The sequence below is a fragment of the Hippopotamus amphibius genome, chromosome 4 (genome assembly GCF_030028045.1).
Source record: "Hippopotamus amphibius kiboko isolate mHipAmp2 chromosome 4, mHipAmp2.hap2, whole genome shotgun sequence".
Classification (NCBI taxonomy): domain Eukaryota; kingdom Metazoa; phylum Chordata; class Mammalia; order Artiodactyla; family Hippopotamidae; genus Hippopotamus; species Hippopotamus amphibius.
In genome coordinates, this window is record NC_080189.1 from 16,692,685 (window position 1) to 16,712,947 (window position 20,263).

The window sequence follows — 20,263 nt, forward strand, 5'->3', positions numbered from 1 at the left end:
GGCTTGTAATTAGTTGGGGTAGCCTAGGCTGCAGTAAATAAAATACTCAGACATGTAATGGCTCAGTACAAGAGAAATTTATTTCTCACTTGTGTAACAGACCAGGACTGTTCCAGGTTGGGTTGGGGGTGGACTCTGTTCCACATAGTTATTCAGTGACCGGACTGACAGTTGCTCTTACGACTTCATTAGAAGTCTTCTTTTTTTAAAAATTTTATTTTTATTTTATATTGGAGTATAGTTGACTTCTAATGTTGTGTTAGTTTCAGGTTTACAGCAAAGTGATTCAGTTATACATATACATATATCCATTCTTTTTCAGATTCTTTTCCCATATAGGTTATTACAGAATATTGAGTAGAGTTCCTTGTGCTATACAGTAGAAGGCTTCTAAAATCATCCCAACGGCCAGCTTCCCGGGTATCCAGTAAGGGAAAAGAATATTGAGGGACGCATGTGGGAGGTTTTAATGGGCCATTTCTGAAAATGGTACATGTTACTCCTGCTCATGTTCCATTGGTTAGAACTGGGTCACATGGCCACACGCAATTACAAGTGAGTCTGGGTAATAAGGTCTAGCTGTGTGTTCAGGAAGAAGAGAAAAATGATTTTGGTGAATGGCTAGCAGTCTTGACTACAAAGACCCAGGAGAGAAATAGATGTTGGCTAATACCACCATCTATGGATTGGGAGGAAAGAAGCAAAACTGGAGACTAACCATGATGATAATAAAACTATATTGAACACCTATTAACTTCTCATTGTGGGCAAGGCATTGAATGTTTTTCATTTTCACATTTAAACATCATTGTGATCTTGTGAGGGAAGTAAAATTATTATTACGATTTTAGTGGTGAGTAAACTGAGGCCTAGGGAAGTTAGAGAAACCCTAGGTCATAGAGCTAGTAGGTAGCAAGTCTCTCTGACTCCAAAGCTTATGTTTATTAATATTGAACTAGAGAAGGGTTCATCAGAAATGTAAGAAGAAAACCACAATAGTTTATTTGTCTACTCTATGCATGGGCTAATGGATACCCGTGCATAGAGTATCATGGATACTGGATGCCCAGCTGGATACCATTATGTAGAATTCCAGCATTCCCAAGACCACACTCGTGTTCAGTAATTCATTAGAAGGACTCAGAATTTACTGAAAGCTGCTATAGTCACATTTCTATTAAAGTGAAAGGATACAGATTCAAATCAGTCAATGCAGAGTCCAGGAGATTTCTACACAAGGAGCTTCCAGTTGTTCTCTCCAAGTGGATTTGTGACAGTGACAACTTCTCCCAGCATCCATGGTGTGACTATACAAATGGCCAATCAAGGAAGCTCATCTGAGCCTTGGTGTCCAGAGTTTAACTGGGTCTTGGTCATGTAGACATGGTTGACCACCTGCATGGTTGACCTTAGCTCCTTGCCCTCCTGGAGGTTGAGCTGATGTATGCCCCACTTTAAGTCACTGCTATTTTAGAATATCTGGCATGGCCCAAGGTCCCCAGGTAAACAAAGATACTCTTATCAGGCAAGACATTCCAGGCACTTAGATTACCTTCCTATAGTGGAGGGCAAAGGCCAGACTCTCTTTGGGTAAAGTTACTTCTTTGCGATGCGTTGGACTGGACAGGTGTATAAGAAAAGGATGAGGCATGGGGAAAATGTAGTCTAAGAAAAGGTATGCTTCATGTTTTCCTTGCGTGACTGGTTCTTTTTTTTTTGCACGCCTCTTTTTAAGAACTCTGTTTCTTTCATGATTTTGAAAGACTGTCATGTCTCTTAGGCATCCATGTTTACTTCTCACAGTTCATGACTCCAAACTAATGGAAAGATAAAAAAGTAATTATCCCTTATACTCCTTGGAATTGCATATAACAAGAATGTGATTCAGCCATTGATTTTTTTTTTAAGCTCTTTATTGGAGTATAATTGCTTTACGCTGTTGTGCCAGTTTCTGCTGTACAACAAAGTGAATCAGCTGTATTTATACATTTATCCCCATATCCTCTCCTTCCCATGACTTCTTTCCACTGTCCCTATCCCGCCCCTCTAAGTCATCACCAATCATCGAGTTGATCTCCCTGTGTTATGCAGCAGCTTCCCATTAGCTATCTGTTTTACATTTGGTAGCTATCTGTTTTACATATGTCAATGCTACTCTCTTACTTTATCACAGCTTCCCTTTCATCCTCCCCTGCCCCACCACCCCGGTCCCGAAGTCCATTCTACATCTGCATATTTATTCTTGCCCTGCCACTGGGTTCATCAATACCATTTTTTTAGATTCCATATATATTCATTAGCATATGGTATTTGTTTTTTTCTTTCTGGCTTACTTCACTCTGTATGACAGACTCTAGGTCCACCCACCTCACTACAAATAACTCAATTTCATTCCTTTTTACAGCCATTGATTCTTAGTCTCATCTTTTAAGGTCCTCAAATGTATTTATCATCTACTATTTGCCAGGTGCTAAGTTAAGTGCTGGACATTTAATGTCCATATGAAGTTTAGAATCTAGCATAAGAGGGAAACATGACTCAAATAATCCTGCCGATGAATGAATAATTGCCAGTTGGGGTAAATGATGAGAAGGAAACATGGTTTTATGAGAGTAACTAACAAAATGACTTTGGTTTTGGGGTCAGTGATGGCTTCTTTGAGAAGGTAACATGATCTGGTGTCCAAAAGGTAAGTAAAAATTAACCACATAAGTCAGAATGGAGAGCAATGAGCAATTTGGATACAGTAAACAATATGCAGTGAACAGTCTTTGATGTGGGGACATTTGAACAGAGACCTGAGTGAAATGAGGACACATAGTGCAGGTATCTTGTGTAAGCACTTTTTAGTTAAAGGAGCGTCAAATTCAAGGGACCTGAGATGAGAGCTTCCTTAGTCTGCTTGGGAAATACAAGGAGACCAGTGTGATTGCAGGTCAGGGACTGAGAGGAAGAGAGATAGAAGATGAGGTAACTGGACAGGGAAATGAGATTGCAGAGAGACAGGAAAGGAAGTCAGAGAGGCTCCCAGAGTCTAGGTAAGTGAGGACTTTGCACTCTTCTGAGTACATAGATAACCACTGAAGAGTTTTGAACAGATTAGTGACTTGATCAGATTTACATTTTAAAGCAATTTTTTTGCTTGCTCTGTGGAGTAAGAAAAGAATGGAGCAGGGACACCAGTTAGGGGGCTACTGGGAATACTCCAAGCCACAGATGATAGAGGATTGGGTGGTAACAGTAAATGTAGCGAGAATTAATTGGGTTTCATATACATCTTAAAACTAGAGTCAGTAATATTATTTCTTGAACCCAGTTCTATCAGGCTTTCTTCCTTCTCATCCATCAGTTGGCACTTTTGTCAAGATCATCAGTGACTTCACGTGTTCACGTGGTCTTTATTGGCCAATTCTCAGTCTTCAGCTTTTGACACAGACCTTTTAGGGGCACTTTCTTCCTGGAAACGTCCTACTCTTTTTTGTTTTCCTTATACACCAGTGGCCACTGCGTCCTAGTCTCCTTTGCTGGATCTTTCCTATATTCCCAAACTCTAAGTATTAGAATGTTCCATAGCTCAATACTCAGAGCTTTCCATCCACATTCAATCCTTAGCTTTTTGCATTCAGTTCTCATGGCTTTAGATCCCACCAACTAACAGTTGCCTCCCAAATTATTCATACAGTACAAGCCTCTTCTGTGAACTTTGGACTCATAAAAAAACTGCCCTCTCAACATCTCCACTTGAAGGTCTAATAAGCATCTCAGAATTTGACATCCTCAACACTGAACTCTTATTGCACTGATCATTTCATAACGCATAAAAGTATTGAATCACTATGTTGTATACCTGAAACTAATACGTTGAATGTTAATTATGACCCAACTGAAAATAAAATAAGAAACCCGAATTCTTGACTTACTCCCTAAATCTGCTCTTACTCTAAACTTCTCCCTGAATTTTCAGTAAATGGTATTTCCATTCTTACATCTGCAAATATTTGCTAAAAGCTTCAGGCTAGTTAAAGCAGACACTCTGGGTATGGGATAGTAGCCAGGTATTCTTCAAAACTCACCAGGTCATTTTAATGAGCAATCAGATTTGAGAACCAGTGTGTTCGATCCACTGTGTCAGGAAGCCTCCACCTTTCTCTTTCCCTCATCTCTTACAAATGTCAGGCTTTCTAATCAGATCCCCACTCAGGAGTGAGATTAGCTCATCCCAGCAGCCCTGCTGTGCCTGAATCCTTATCAGCAAGCCTTTGAGTGCCTGCGGGGGGTCTGCAGTGTACAGAGGCAAACGGCCCAGCGTGGATGAAGCCCGCCAGCCCAGTGAGTTATCGATGTCTTGCAAGTCTCTGACTCCCTGGGCTTTCCCTGCTCCTGCCCACCTTACTTGGCCTACCAGGACTTCATTTCTGGCTTGCCTAGATGGGTATTATCAAGGATTTTTTACCTGTTCCCCACTGCAACATTTTATACTTCAGTTTTTAAAAGAGTTGGTGGGATTTTTGCTGTAATAAGTTTCTCTAGTATTTGCTGCCATGATTATGTGTTTAGTTGCCATTTTCTCTGGTAGATTTTACTACACACTAACCCAGTGCCTGGCACCAGGGGTGTGGAATGTTGATTGAATGAATTAGAAAACTAAAGAATGAAAAGAGATTTAATTCTATAAATGGTTATAAGTTAAAGCTGGATAATAAGTTCCCAGTGGTAGAATATTTTAGTTTGTGGAGCTTGATTTCTTTAGGATACCTGGCAAAGAAATGCCTTTCAATTAATTTATTTTTTATATTCTCATCCATCTCAATCTGAAAACTTTCAGGGTTCCAAACCTACAGCTCTTCTCTGTTTGCCACTGGAAGTATGTGCATATTTTTAGAAGCAGGGAAATCATTCCATTTGAAGAATTTAGAATTGGGCGAAGGCCCTATTGAACTGGTGAAATGTTTGAATTAGTAGAAATTTATTATGCTTTGACTATACAGTGACTAAAAACTGTTATTAGAAGTTTCTGGTTTAGAAGTATAATTTACCCGTTACTGATATAAATGTATTTTCAAGCAGTTTTTAAAGTACTTTAATACTACTGTCCTCCTTAGCTAATTTGCTAAGGAGAGTCGACTTTTAATAAAATTTTTGTCTCAATTGTCATGGACTCTGCAGTGGGCCTGGATGAATAAGGCCTTACCTTGAGGTTTTTTTTCTTCCCTCATTTGTTATATATTTCAAAGGTGACCACATCCATGGGTAAAGCATCTTTGGACCTAACATCTTAATTATCGCTCAAAGTTTTTCCAAACACCTTTTTCCATTTCTAGAATTTTGGTAGAACCAACTCCAGCAGTATTTTCAGGGGTAAAATGAGAAGTGTTTAGACTCCATGGATTCACTAATTTTCTTGCATCCAAAATCTAAATTTGAGATCTCCCCATCCCTTTATGCCTGAAAAGAAAACTGAAGTCAGGTGGGTCTTTTCCTTCCAGGAAAATGCCGTGAATGGAGAGCACCTGTGGCTGGAGACCAACGTCTCGGGAGACCTGTGCTACCTGGGAGAGGAGAGCTGTCAAGTCAGATTTGCAGTGAGTGTACGCCCGGGACCCCTGTGCTCTGGCCTTTCTGCGGGGAGCCTTGCGGGTAGTTGAGTCTGAAGGCAGTGGGGTCACCATGCCTGAATTTCCAAGGAGAGGTTTGAAAGACCCTGGCCGTGTGAGATGGTTGACAGAGTTTATCAAGTTAGCGTGGCTTTCAAGGGGTCAATGTAATGGTTTTAGGTTTTTTTCTTGACTCTGCAGGTGGAACCTTGGGATAATGTACTGCTTTGTGATGATACCCAGGGTTGGTTTTTGTTATGCGCTGTGTTGAAAGTGGGGGAGAGGTGAGTGTGCAAGGATGCCTGTGTGTGGAGGAGGGGTCTGTGTGGGAGGGGGCTCTCCTTTGCAGGGGAGTGTGTTGTGGTGGAGGGCATCACTAGTGGATGAAGGTGAAGATGGGTGCGAACACGGGTCTGGTGGTGGGTGTAGGCTCACAGATAATTCAGACTAAGCTCCAGATGAGAAAATTCTAGAAACCACGTATGTTCTCAACAGTCAACTCCATTAGAGTATCTTTGGCTTTTTAAAATTTGCTTTGTCCCTATTTGGAACAATCTGTTTAAATGTTAAATCCTCTTTCTGTTCCATGAAAAGAGCATGGTTGCCAGGCAGTAAGTTGAGAGGAACTAAACTTACTAAGAAAGTGAACTTAAAATTTTTGTATCGTTTAAAATTATGGGTCTGAAAAGAGAGTAATGGGAAACTAAAAATAGTAAAGAAGGAAGTAAAGATGTATTCTTTCTTATTTGAGGGAAATGGGCATCGTAATTGACCTAATAATTTTTTTCTTTTTTGTTATGTTTGTTTATTATGTGAAAGAGAGATTTGGGGCAAAATGTAGAACCTAGGAATTGTGAATGAATATGTTTATATGAATAACAAATAAGGAAGAAATGAGCTTTTGCCATCGTTTACACAAGACTATAGCCCCCAGGGACCTTTATTAGGCTGCTTGGGATCACAAAGCTGGGGAACCAAGATCTTTAAAATCGCATTAGCTCTTTTGATGCCTAAGTCATACATTTTGTTTGGAAACTTTATGAGAACTTGGAGGACCAAGATTTGTTTGAATGAGGGTGGGAATAGTTAAATGTCAGTTAAAGACCCAGCTGTACAAGCTCTTGATTCAAAGTTGGGATTCCTGGATTTGAATCTCAGTGTTCCTACTGGCCATGTGACATTGAGAACTCCTGACCTTTGGGTGTTGGCCACCTTCAAGGTAGAAAAATGGAGTAGGATTAAATTAATTTTGCTTCCAACTCAGATCTGTACTTTGTTGTTTGCATTTCTTTTAATCTGGTTGTAAATTCAATTGATTTAAATATTTCAAATTTATGCATATGTATTTTCAATTAAAGTATAATTGCATAAGATTTGATTAAATTAACCAAACCCAAGAGAAGATCAGCTGTTTGGACTAAAATGCTATAAATGATGAATTAGCATTTGGATCTTAGTTAATTGCATAAACACTGGTCTTGATAGTATAAAATGGAAAAAAATGAAAGCCAATCCTTCTTGGGTATATACTTTTGAACTATCATCTACTGATGCTGCTGCCAGCTGGTGGACTGTAATTTGTTATGGAGTTCTGCCTTATTTCCAGATTACTCGCTTTGATCCTTTACTGATGCTCTTTTAGGGTCAGCTACATGTTATGTCTCGGCAAAAATATAACAGGTACCTACATCCTCCTTAAACCTTCTATCAGTAAATAGCATTGCTACCCACTGATTGATTGTAACTTGGTCACTATTACCTATAAGCCAGGAAAAGTAGCAAAAGAAGGAAATATTAGGGAACTATAAGGAGGTAATAGAGTTACAAAAGTTTCTAGTGTTCTTTTAAGCCTTCCTCATAATTGCATCCCAAATACTTGGCTCTCTTAACTCACTTTACAAAGTGTCTGAAGGATGAAGATCTCTCCTCCCAAGACATTGATTAAATGAAGGCATAAATCGGTGAGAAAGCTGAAGACCTGTGTTTCTTCACTGTAAGTTCCTGAAGGTTCAGTTTCTTTACCTGTAAAGTGGGGGAAATGTTTTGAAGATTAGATGAGATAATGCATTGAAAAGACTTACTTGCCACAGCCATGGACATAATAAATTAAAAGGTGTCGGGGGGACCCAGAAAGGACAAGCACAGACAATTCATGAAAGAACTACCACTGACCAATATACATATGAAAAATATAAACAAAGGCATCCGTATTAAAACAACTATGAGGAGTCAGCATCATGCTCCTGTTAAAGATGTACAAAATGATAATACCTGCTGGCTAGTTTAGACCAAAATTTGTATTGTCATTGTCAGCTGGTGGGAGTGTAATTTGATATACTTCACAAAATTATCAATATGTAGTAAAAGCGTTAGAAATCTAGCTCGCGGTCTCCACTTCATTTTGGCATCACGTTTTAGGGAGGACACTGGAAAAGAGAAGACCCAGGAGGGTATGCCTAAGTTGGATCAGGGTAGGGAATTTTGTAATAGAAGGAAGAGTGAAATAACCTGGGTTACAAAAGAGTATTAATGAGGGAAAGGAGAGAGAACTGACATCTTCCTGCATTAGAAGAGCTGCTGTGAAGAAAAGGAAAGGGTCTGTTTTTTAAATTTAATTTTTAATTTTATGTTGGATTATAGTTGATTTCCAATGTTGTTAGTTTCAGGTGTACAGCAAAGTGATTCTATATATATATATCTCCATTCTTTTTCAGATTCTTTTCCCATATAGGTTATTATAGAGTATTGAGTGGAGTTCCCTGTGCTATACAGTAGGTCCTTGTTGGTTATCTATTTTATATATAGCCGTGTGTTTATGTGAATCCCAAGCTCCTAATTTATCCCTCCACCACGTTTCCCCTTTGGTGACCACAAGTTTATTTCCGAAGTCTGTGAGCCTTTTCTTGTTTAGTAAATAAGTTCATCTGGATCATTTTTTTCTAGATTCCACATATAAGTGATATCATATGATATTTGTCTTTCTCTGTCTGACTTCACTCAGTATGATAACCTCTAGGTCCATCCATGTTGTTGCAAATGGCATTATTTCATTCTTTTTTATGGCTGAGTAATATTCCATCGTATATATGTATCTATACCACATCTTCTTTATCCAGTCCTCTGTTGATGGACATTAGGTTGTTTCCATATCTTGGCTATTGTATATAGTGCTGCAGTGAACATTGGGAAGAAAAGGGAAATGCTTGCTGTCCCATTAGGAAGGTAGAACAAAGTTCTAGATATAGAATCCACTGACTCTAACAGTGGATCTTATACTTTGGTATAATAAACATTACCTGGAAAACCTGTTAACAATGTAGATTACTTTTTAAATCCTTGCTCCAAATGCTGATTCAGTGTGTCTGGAATGAGACCTGGGAACCTGTGATTTTTAACGAGCACCTCAAATAATTATGGTACAGATGGTCCACAAACTTAACTTTGACAAAGACTGTATTATAAGGAAGAACTTTAACAGTCAGAGCTTGGACACCCAACAAGGGAACAAGGTGCCTGGAGAGATGGGCTCAAAGGTGGTGTTTATGAATAAGTTGGGTGGCCATCTTGTTGGATGGGATGCTGGAGGAGGGCGCATCTCTCCTGTGGGTAAGAGGTTAGGTGAGGAGATCTCCAAGGGAGCCTCCAGTTTAAATATTCTATTTGCAGCTTTCTTAGAATGGAACAACAGTTTTGTAAGAAAAAAAAAGCGTGTGTAAATAGATTATGTATTCGCATTTCTTTTAAAGAACCACCTTTGAAGAAAGCCAACCTGTTGGGTTTGGGACCAAATTACCATCACCAGGTGCTACCTGCAGGCTTCTAAACAAAGTGCAGGCAGAGCGCTTGGAGGAGGAGTGAATCCACCACTGAAGAGGTGCCTTTCACTCCTTACCCTATTTTAGCAAAGCAAATGTCACGGGTGGAAGTTAAGAGAAGGGAGAAATCAGTGTGGGTTGTGTAGACAGAGGCGGCTTCATGGAAAATGGGGCTTGAATGCAGTAGTGAAAGATGGGTTAGATTTACATAAGTAGAGTGGCGAAGGAGAATTTTTCAGGCAGGGAGAGGAACACGGGCAAACTCAGAGGCAGGAACAAGCTTTGTACAAGGGAGGAGGCAGTCACCAGACACGCATGAGCACACCAAAGACCATGTGTTAGGTAAGAATGGAAATAAGGACGGATGGGGGTGCGTGTGTGTGTGTGTGTGTGTCTGTTTTCTCAACTGAAACTCAGAGTGCATGTTATAAATGTCTGTGTGCTTATAAAGCATGACCATATTGTCTAAACCAAGACAGATTTGAGGGTGAAAATGGCTGCTGTGAAATCATCACAACTTATGGGGACAGTGCAATAGTCTATTTAAAACCAAAGCCATCCTGCAAATTCAGGACCGCCTGCTGCCATATTTGGATGGATACTTGGGGGCTGATATTGGAGAGCACTGCAAGCAAGGCAGTGACGACACAGGGTATGACGACTGTTGTAGGAGAGTTTGCTCCCAAGTCTCAGGGCTGAACCAGATGACCTTTACAACTCCTCTTCTTTCATTTTCTCCACTGACAACATTTAATACTGTAGAATGTCTGTGAGTAGATATTTAATGGGATTAAAGTTGTTCCCAAATCAGTGACAGTCCCCAAATTAGTAACTGTTTCTTTTTCTGGCCTGGAGAGAAGAAAGGGATGCAAAAGTAATGACATTGGGGAAGGATCACTGTTTTCAATCATGATTATGGGAGGAAAAGTGAGATTAAATTCCAGCTAGGACCACTTTTGTTTCGTGATATTTATTTAGATGGATATTTCTTCATACATTTATTCTACAAGTATTTATGGACTGGGTACCCAGTAACAGAAACTTCAAACCGAGTTGACAGTGATAGGTGACAGTTAATTGTAAGTGACAACATCATGGCTTTGTGGGTACACTCTGTAGAAACCATTCTGGTGTGTGGCCGGTAGGATTTACAAAGATGTTCAGCCAAATACATGTTTGTTTCCGAAGAAACTCACGCCTCCACTAAGAATCTGTAGAGCACGTACCCGTGCACACCGATTTTTACACTTAAAAGACACTGCCTGTGTTGCTATGTAGAGGTACAAACAACCATGGTCTCACCTGCCCAGGGACAGTAAGGCCACGTGGGTAGTGGGAAGGAAGGAGACTCTGAGTGACACTGACCTGGGTTTGAAGACCTGTTGTTCCATCTAGATACTGAGTGAATTTTGGACGTGTTGTTTCACCTGTTTTTGCCCCTATTTCCTGATTTACAGTGTTGTTATTAAGATTGACCTCAATGATTCTTATTCCCCGATGAGCATTGTAGTTACTTATGAAGTTTTACTTCTCAATTTTATTTTTAAAAATGATTGGTTCCCAACCTGGATCTACCACATAAGACTCTCTAGGGAGTAGGACCAGGGGTGAATGTTAAAAACAAGCAAACTCTACAGATGATATTATGTGCTGTCACACATAGTGTGTAGGGAGCCACTGATCTACTTCACAGAGAGGGTGTCAGAACCACATGAAGTGGCTTGGTCCCTGCATCTGGCTGTTAGGGGTGAATTGTGTACCCCCCAAAATATGCTGAGATCCTGACCCTCATGACCCCAGGATGTGACCTTATTTGGAAATAGGCTTGTTGCAGATGTAATTTGTGCAGATGAGGTCATACTTCACTTAGGGGTGGACCTCATCCACTTTGACGAGTGTCCTTAGAAGAGGAGAGGACACACAACGGTACCCAGGGAAGAAAGCTACGCCGTGATGGAGGCAGAGAATGGAGAGGTGCAGCTGCAAGCCAAGGACTGCAGGCTGTTACCGGAAGCTAGGAGAGAGGCATGGACAGATTTGCCCTCAGAAGGGTGCCAACCCTATTGACAACGTGATGTCAGACTTCCATGCTGCAGGGCTGTGAGAGAATTCATGTTTCTGTCGCTTTAAGCTACCCAGGCTGTGGTACTTGGTTGGGGCAGCCCTAGGAAGCCAGGAGAGTAACCATTTTGTTAAGGTGAATTACCTTACCTGGCCACACAGATGCCTGCACACGGCTCTCCGATGCACTCACACAGGTACATTTAAATCAGGCTTGATTGAGGATTTCAGTTGAGAGGTATGTGGCTTTCTGGATAAGTGAGCAGACAGACAGGTAGGTACCAGAAGCTGAGAACTACAGGAAGAGTAGGTAGAAAGGTGAGGGAGACTGCGTAGGTTGGGTAAGAGAAAAAAGGAGCTGTCAGACTTCAGAATGCTGTTACTAGATATATCTTCTCTATTTTTAAATGTGCTTATGTCACCTTCTTTTTTGTGGGTAGGCTAATGGGTACTGTTTTGCTTTTGTTATTGTTTTGTTCATGTGTTTTGCTTTAATCTTGTCCTTGTGGGTCATGTTTGGCAAGAGTGGCCAACCTCACCTCGTAATACCTGACCTTAATTCTAAGGTGCCTTCCAATACTGCTCAGTGCTTAGCAAATATAGTTTTATTAAGTAAGTGAATGAATTGCATTAGGGAGACCAGGTGAGATGCGGAGGAAGGGAGTGGAAAGTGAGGAGCCACTCAGATCCAGAGACAAATAGATCTGGATAGAAATCCTAGCTCTGCCCTGCTGCTCTGAGTCTCAGGTTGCTCCGTAAAATGGTGATGATTTTATCTGCTTCTCAGAATTGGTAGGAGGATTCCGTTAGTTGACAATGTTAATATCCTCCCTCCTTCTCTCCTGTCCGTGCTTATGTTTCAGTGCCATTAAGTTGAATTGTAGTTTGGTTGGACTTTGGTTTCAACAAAGCCTTCTGTTTGGGATGATTCTAACCCCAACACCGAGACTCTTACACTTTCCCTGACATTTTGCTGCTGTGAGTAACGTGCATAGTCTCCCTAGGTCATGGGTGGGACCAACTAAGTGTGACAAATCACAGTGACTCATTCTGGAAAACATCTCACAGGCCGTGTCTCCTGATTGACGGGTCAGACGGCTCATCCTAGTAATCAGGCATCACAGCATCTGCTTGAAAGGATGCTGCCTACGTTCCTGGCTTTTGGAAGAAACTTGTAAGAAGAGTACAAGGGCAGTAGCTCTCTGCCCTACTTGAAGGAAACTTTCAGCTTTTTGTTGTTTTAAAAAAGAAAAAAGGTGGTGAACCTGGTGACAACTCTGCCTATCTCGTCTCTGGAAGATGCGAGCACTGGGCAGTGGCCCGTGCGGATGCTGGTTTGCGTGCATCTCTGTGCTGTGAGAGAGAAGATGAGAGGGTCGGTCCCCAGCACAGGTGGCTGGGGACCTCTGACCGTCCGCGCATTCGGGTCTGGTGGGTAGACTCCCCAGAGCACCAACACTGGACACGAGCCTCAGGCTGTGCTGGGACCCCCTGCTGGCCACCCCTGGTCGTCCATCACAGCAGATTGATGCTCCCGCACCTCCAGATGGCGGCCTGGCTGGGCGGGGTGTGGGCTCGCAGAGGGAGCTGTGAGTGCGGCAGCAAAGCCCAGACGCCTAAGCCAGCCTTCCAAGCTGTTTGGGTGCCAGCCGTGAGGATGCCATCTCCGGGGAGCTTCTAAGGCCGCTCTCTGTCAGAGGCGCCTCCCACCATCAGGATAAGGAGGAGCCCAAAAATCCAGATGACTCAGGGAGAGCAGAGCCGTCAACAAAAATAGTTTTGAAAAGCATTTGCTCAGACAGACGCTCTGCTCCTGACCCCCGACTCAGTGGATGTGAGTGGGGGAAGGGGGTGGGGGGTTCCCGTGGTGGATGCGAGGGATGTTGTCCATGTGTGTCTGGCCAGATGGTCGGGAACTTCCATAAGATCATCCAAGGGCACACACAGCACTGGGGCTAGCATGTGGCAGATCCTCAGTAAACGTTAACCATCGCTATTATGACAGCTCTCGTTGTTTTCATTGCAATTATTTGACTTAGAGTGTTATCTGTATGCTTGAGGAGCTTATAATTCTGACCCTGCCACTTTTTTTTTTAAGCTCTTTATTGGAATATAATTGCTTTACACTCTTGTACCAGTTTTTGAGGTACACCAAAGTCAATCAGCTGTATTTATACACGTATCCCCATATTCCCTCCCTCCTGCGATTCCCCCCCCACCCTCCCCGTGACCCTGCCACTTCATGCACTGGAGAGAGTGATAAGATATGGAGCCCAGGGAGCTGCAAGGTTCTATCACTCTTATAGGTAACCTGGCATCAGTAGTACCGTTATCTATTTGCACAGTCCACTTTAAAAAAAAAAAAACAAACCATGTTCTAGAGAGCACTAAACTCCTATAAGATCAATATGGGGTATTGTGCCTTAAAAGAGGCTTGTGATCGAATAAGTTTAGAAAACACTGAACACCTTTGTGTTTTCAAATATGTATTCTGAAGCTCCAAGAAGGGCATTAGGTATGCAGGATTTGCTATCTGTTTGCCCTGGGGAAGGGCTGATTGTTGAAAACCCATTATTTTCCCCACAGAACACCCATCTTCATCTTGTGGGGTCTCCGTATTCAGTGGAAAACTATTTGAGAAATATCCATGCCATGCAGTTTTCCTCTTGTCAGCGTGGGTCAGTAACAACAACCCTTTGGGGTGGTCGTTGGGGCAGTTTACTCCCACTTAGCGGAAAGAAAAGTCAGAGAGACAGTCACTGCGGTGGGGCTTCCTGACTTTTCTGTATCATCACGCAGTTCTTTTGCCTTCGTTTTAAACTTTCATTAAGCCGTGTGTCTGTGTGTGTGTCTGTCTGTCAGTATGTCTTATTTAATTTTTAGAGCTTGAGCCTTTGAGAATGGTTGTCACCTCTTCTGCAAAGATGCTTTTAGACTGAGGGTGCATTTGTGTGTTTGTATGTGGCTATGTGCTTGTGTGCTGTGCGTCTGTTCTTATTTAATATGGATACAGTTCTGTTACTTAATAAAAATAATTTGCATATGATTCAGTATAGGCTTTACATATCACCTAGGCAATGCCCAGGTGTGCAGAAGGGCTCTCCATCCTTCCAGTGTCCCTCAGTGCCGGGGACCCAGAACAAAAGATTCTAACCAACATTCTTGCTGCCGAGAGACCCCAATCTCAGCCGAAGCTTTGTTCGCATTAGCAGTTACCAAGAACTGCCACTGGCCCCAAGTTAATATTGCCTATTTTTTAGGAGCTTTTTGTTGTTGTTTTTCTTACCACCTGTTCCAGGCAGATACAGATTGCAGAGGTAATGTTTTAAAGACAGAAGGAAATGGCAAAGCCTGCTTTGATGTCTCCATTTGAGGCGGTGAGTGGGCTTTGGCATCGAGTGACCCGGCTTTGAATCCAGGCTCTGGGATTTTCTAGTTGTGTGACATCGGTCATTGTTTTAACCTCTTTAAGCCTCAGTTTTGTATCTGTGAGATGTGGATAATACCTGCTGCTTATGGTTGCTGTGAAACTTCAATGAGATAAAGCCTCTATAGCAATGAACCGCGTGGCCAGTCACAAGCACTCAGTAAAAATTTGGTTACTCAGGTCATTCCTCCTTGAGGGAAAGTGGCTCCCATGGATTGTCAGAAACTGAAACCCAACAGGCAGTGCCAGGGTATTTACTTTGGAGGGCCTTGTAATCATCCCCTCTCCCTCACTGAATAAAAGAGAGGGTGGAACAGCCAACCCAGCTGTGCCCCTTCTTCATTCTCTCCATCTTTTCCGGTGTGCATCACTTTCTAGCCTTTAAAAAAAATCACTTCCTTACTTGTCTGTCTGTGTGCCTCCTGGAGCATAGGCTCCGTTTAGCTCAGGACTCTGCCTGTCTTGTGCTCTCCTGGGTCCTCAGTATTGAGAACAGTGACTGCACTGAGTAATTATCTTGCCCTTTTTCATGGAATGAATGAATGAGTTCAATGATGTGATTCTTGAAAGACACACACACAGACAGCTGTCACCAGATCAACCCTGCCATTTAAGTATCATTATACTTTGAATCCAGGGCATTTGAATTTCTGCCTTATTTTTAAGGCTGTTCACAAGGAGATTCCACACTCACTACTTCCGGCTATTGCGGGGTTTAAGTCCTGGTTAGTCTGTGTTGTGCCCTTCTTATTTGACTCTTATGGAGGATAGAGACTGCTGTTGACCATTCTTGGCACAGGCGGTCATGGTAGGGTTGTCATTAGTCCATCCCCTTGGGGCTGTCATGAGAACAGATCATCTAAAGCAATCTTGTCAAATATCATGGTTACCTAGCTTCATCAGTCTTGCTCCCCTAATCTCTCACTAGCAAAATGAGAGGAATGTAGTAAGATGTTATAGAAGGAGATGGCTTTGAGTCAGAAAAACCTAGGTTCCACTCCTGGCCACTCTATTGTGGACAAGTTGCTCAACCTCATAGGATCTTAACTCCTTATCTATTAAGCAGGTGAATGGTACCCACCTTGCACAGCTGAAGTGAGCTGTATCTCCAGTGCACATAATGTATATATCATACTGCCAGCCTCCTGGTAAATACTCTGTCCGTGGTAATGATGTCCTCGTTGAAAAATGGTACTGGTAGTTGTATGCATGTGAGTGAAAACTACATGGCCAATTGGAGATACAGTGTTGGATGAACTATGATGGAAATCATGGTCTTCCTGGGCCACATTGGCTGAAAGACTTTGTCTTAATTATGTCATCAACAGCTTGGGGTGTTGGAAATGGCAGTAAAAGGATTGGTAATTTACCATGGTTTGATATGGCTTCTTAAGTAGATACAATCTTCTAGATTAAAGCAAATGTCTCTGAATTATTGTTTAGAGATCTTAAGCCGTGAACTTTAAAAAAACAGTTTCATCTATTTCTACAAAGTAAACTGATATTGAGAATGTATTAGAATTCATGCTGCAAGTAAGATGGCAAACTTTGGTTGGTGTTTTCTAGTTTACATTAAGCTTCAGATCTCTGCTATGCCCTTGATATCCTACCTCGGAACTAGACAATTGAGATCATGTTGAGACACCATTTCCTGTTGTCTCTATTATGACTTCCATCCGTAATATGTCCAGCTCATCCTCACTCATACCTTTCTGCTGGAAAATTGTGAGTACACGTGTGTTTGTGTGTGTAGGGTTTTAATTATGTGAATATCTACTTATTAGTGCCTGTATACTTGTGATCATATTTATATACATTTTTTGTACATATGGAAACGCTTCAGTTAATCTACAATAAGATACATGGCAGCTTTGATCTGAGATAACTTTGAAGAGAGTATAAACATTGAACAGGGAGCGGCCATAAAGGCAGCCGAGAAGAACCAAAGCAGGAAGATACCACGTGATAAAGTGAAAGCTATTGACTGGCCACCGTCAGAACCCGCTGACACCAAAGCTGAGAAGCACAGAGGAAACAAATGGGAAAAAAGAAATGAGGAAAAGACAAGCAGACAGAAGAAAATACACAGTGAAACAAGGGATGAGAATAATAAAATATGGAGACAGTCAATAATAGCCGTCATGGAAATGCAGCATGTGCTTGGGTAAAAGGAGAACCAGGAGTGGGAAATAGAATTATGGATTTTTCAAGATTTCTTGGGGTTCATTAGGCTGAAATCTTTGTTTCATGCATTGTGGGCAGGCAGGAGCAGGTGGAAGGAATGCTTAACGCGGGCAGCAATCTTGGACCAGTCAACGAGAGACACTTGGAGCATCTCACATCCCAGCTCTGGGGGCAGCCATGTGTTGGTTTCCTTCCATTAAACTTGTACCAGCCAATGCAGATTTAGCAGGCCTTTCATCATCCTTTTCATAAGTAACAGCTGCAATCTATATTTGGTTTCTGTCTCCATAACTGTACCTGAATTTTATGTAGATGTGCAAAAGACAGTAGCCGGGTATACCAGTTACCCAATCAAGTTGCAAGATGTAGACTTCTCCTAAGAGTCATGTGGTAGTTTTCTATTAAAGCCCATTAGAGAAGTCTTGTACCTATCACTTTCTTCTCATTTACAAAATGTACCAAGTCACTAACATAAGCCACTTTTAAATCATTCTTAAAGAGAATGATTCAGTATGGATTTCAGTGTATGGGTAAACTATTGAGATGCAGGCATGCACCTTTTTTTCCCTCTTAAAATGAACCTGTGTCATTCTGACCACCGTTTCTGCCAATCCTAATCCAACGGTCAAAACACAGAGAGGTGCCATTCTTTATAACCAGCTATCAGCTTTAGCTTTGAATTAAGAGGGGAGCTGTCAGCTCAGTTCTTACTGAATTTTCTCCTGTGAGCCCTGACTGGCTGCTTTTCAGGACGAGGACAGGTTTCCATGTGTTGCTCTGGTTTTCATGTTCAGCTCACAAAGTCCTTTCCCTTCCCTGAGCTTTGTGCTCTAAAATTTTGTGTTTCTCTTCAGATGAAAAACATAAAATGCACTGGCTGTTGAGAAAATAGGATACTTTTATTCATGTCCAAACAGTGATGAAGAGTGGCACATTCCTCTTTCTCTCTGTGTCTCTAGGGAAGCTGTGGAGTAGACCCTCCTGTGCCTTAGTTCCTGTGGGTCCTGCCTACCCCAGATTTATGTGCGTGTCTGCGGTTCCTCAGGGAAGGTGTCTCTGCAAACATAAACACTTCATATGCAAAGTGCTTCAGATAATGTGTTCCTTGGAACAGAACAAGCTATGCTATTTGAAGAGCATGTTAAGTGAGTTTTATTGCAGTACTTCAGAGGCAATCCTGACCATAGCACAGCACGAGAGTGCGGTACCTGTAGTCAATGCTGAGCACACAAGCAGCAAGCTGACCAGCGAGTAGAAGTGAAGCCACTCTTGACTATATCAGTTCTTCTCCTGAAAGACATGAGGCCCAGGTGTGAGAGACCTGCGTTCACCTTTCTGGAGACCTGCGCATGTTGGAAAGGGGGCCCTGCTCTGTCGGATCATCACTCTTGCTTCTCTACCTTTTCTTCTGTTCCAATCTCGTCACCCCAATTCAGGTCATTGCCTAATACATGAATTTTCACCGTGAACTCTCATTGCTTAATGCCTTTTTGTAAAATTGAAGTATAGTTGGTTTACAATGTTGTATTGGTTTCAGATGCACAGCAAAGTGATTCCGTTATGTATATATTCTTTTTCAGATTATTTTCCATTATACATTATTATAAGATATTGAATATCATTTCCTATGTGATACCGTAGGTCCTTGTTCATTACTTAATCCCTGTGTGACCTGGCTGCCACTGTGGTCTGGCCTTATCTCTGCCGAGTTTACTCCATCCACTCCAGCGACACTGACTCCTGGTCACTCTGCAAACCTCCTATGGTCCTCATGCCTTTGGGCTCTGCACTCTCTGTTCCCTTTACCTGGAGTGTTTTTCCCCCAGATAACTACATGGCCAGCTCCCTACTTCCTCCTGGTATTTCTTTTCTTTTCTTTTCTTTTTTAAGAATTGCTTTGTAGTTCAGTTTTGTTTGTTTGTTTGTTTAATTTCCTGGCTGCACCTTGAGGCATGCAGGATCTTAGTTCCCCAACCAGGGATGAAACCCACACCCCCTGCACTGGAAGCGTGCGGGCTTAACCACTGGGCTGCCAGGGACGTCCCCCGCCTGGTGTTTCTCCAAATGTATCTTCTCAGTGAGAGCTTTCCTGGTCAACCTGTCCCACCTTCAACTCTCCCCTGCTGATATTCCCTCGCCCCCGTTCTCTCTTTAATTGTTCTCTTTAGCACTTATTTCTATCAGCGTATTATATATTACACGTACGCATCTTGTTTATTATCTGTTTCTCCCTGGAGAGTGTAAGCTCCATGAGATCAAAAAAAATTCTTAATGTTATATTCACTGCTGTATCCCCAGTGCCCGGGACAGTGACTGGCACTTCGGAGGTGCTCGGTATTTATCGGTTGACTGAATCAATATATCCCGCATCTCATTTCCTTTCGTCTTCCTCCTCCTGCTTTCAGATAGTGCTGCATCCTGCCATCAGATTGAATTATTATTTTTGGCCACATGAGTCTCAGAAATTTTTAGTGCCCCATTGCTTCTTAGGTTCAAATTTCTCAGTCTAGATTTAAGGACTTTGGCAATCTTTTCCCAATCTACCTTTCTAGCCTAATCCGCATCACCCAGCGGGACTTCTGTTCGGGAAGACTGGCCTGTGTGCTGGCCCCAGTTCTATCTACCCCTACAAAGTGCTACCCAAGTAGATATGCCAGAGTCTTATTAGCCTGTAGATCCAGGTGGGATCACATGAGCAGCAATGACGCAGAATTCCTGTTCTTAACTCTCCCCATTTATGTAAGACCTCAGTCTTCTGCAAGACAGCCTTCCTGTCCTATATCTCTGGAATTCCCCCAAAGACATATGTGGTCACAAAATTTGTTCAACTGTACTCATCATGAAATCTCTACCCCATTTTCCCTCTAGTGTTTATAAAGCTCTTCTGTCCCTCAAACACCGATAGGACACCTCGTTCTTGCTCCTTTTGGGGCTGCTTATCCTGAGAATGCCTGTGTCCTAGGGGGGGTTTCTCTTATCATTCCAAAGCCACCCGTTCTCCAGACTGGGGTTGGGCTGGGGGCTTACGTTGGAGAAAAAGCCCTACCCTGCAAGCCCTTCCTCCTCTCCTCCCCTCTCCCCTCCCCTCCCTTCCAGAATCTCTCTTCCAGCCCCTGTTATGCGTCAGGCAGTGTTCCTGGTGCTGGGTTAGAGCAGTATAGGGAGACACAGAGGAATCTGCT

General features: G+C 42.2%; 1 protein-coding gene across 2 annotated transcripts in view; it reads left to right on the forward strand.

Annotated features, from left to right (window-relative positions):
• DGKI (diacylglycerol kinase iota) overlaps window positions 1-20,263 on the forward strand; it is a 456,175-nt gene that overhangs the window by 168,875 nt on the left and 267,037 nt on the right. For both annotated transcript variants that reach the window (XM_057733401.1, XM_057733402.1), the window contains exon 3: window positions 5,487-5,582. In XM_057733401.1, the coding sequence (XP_057589384.1) occupies window positions 5,487-5,582 (96 nt within the window). The remainder of the gene's footprint in view (window positions 1-5,486; window positions 5,583-20,263) is intronic.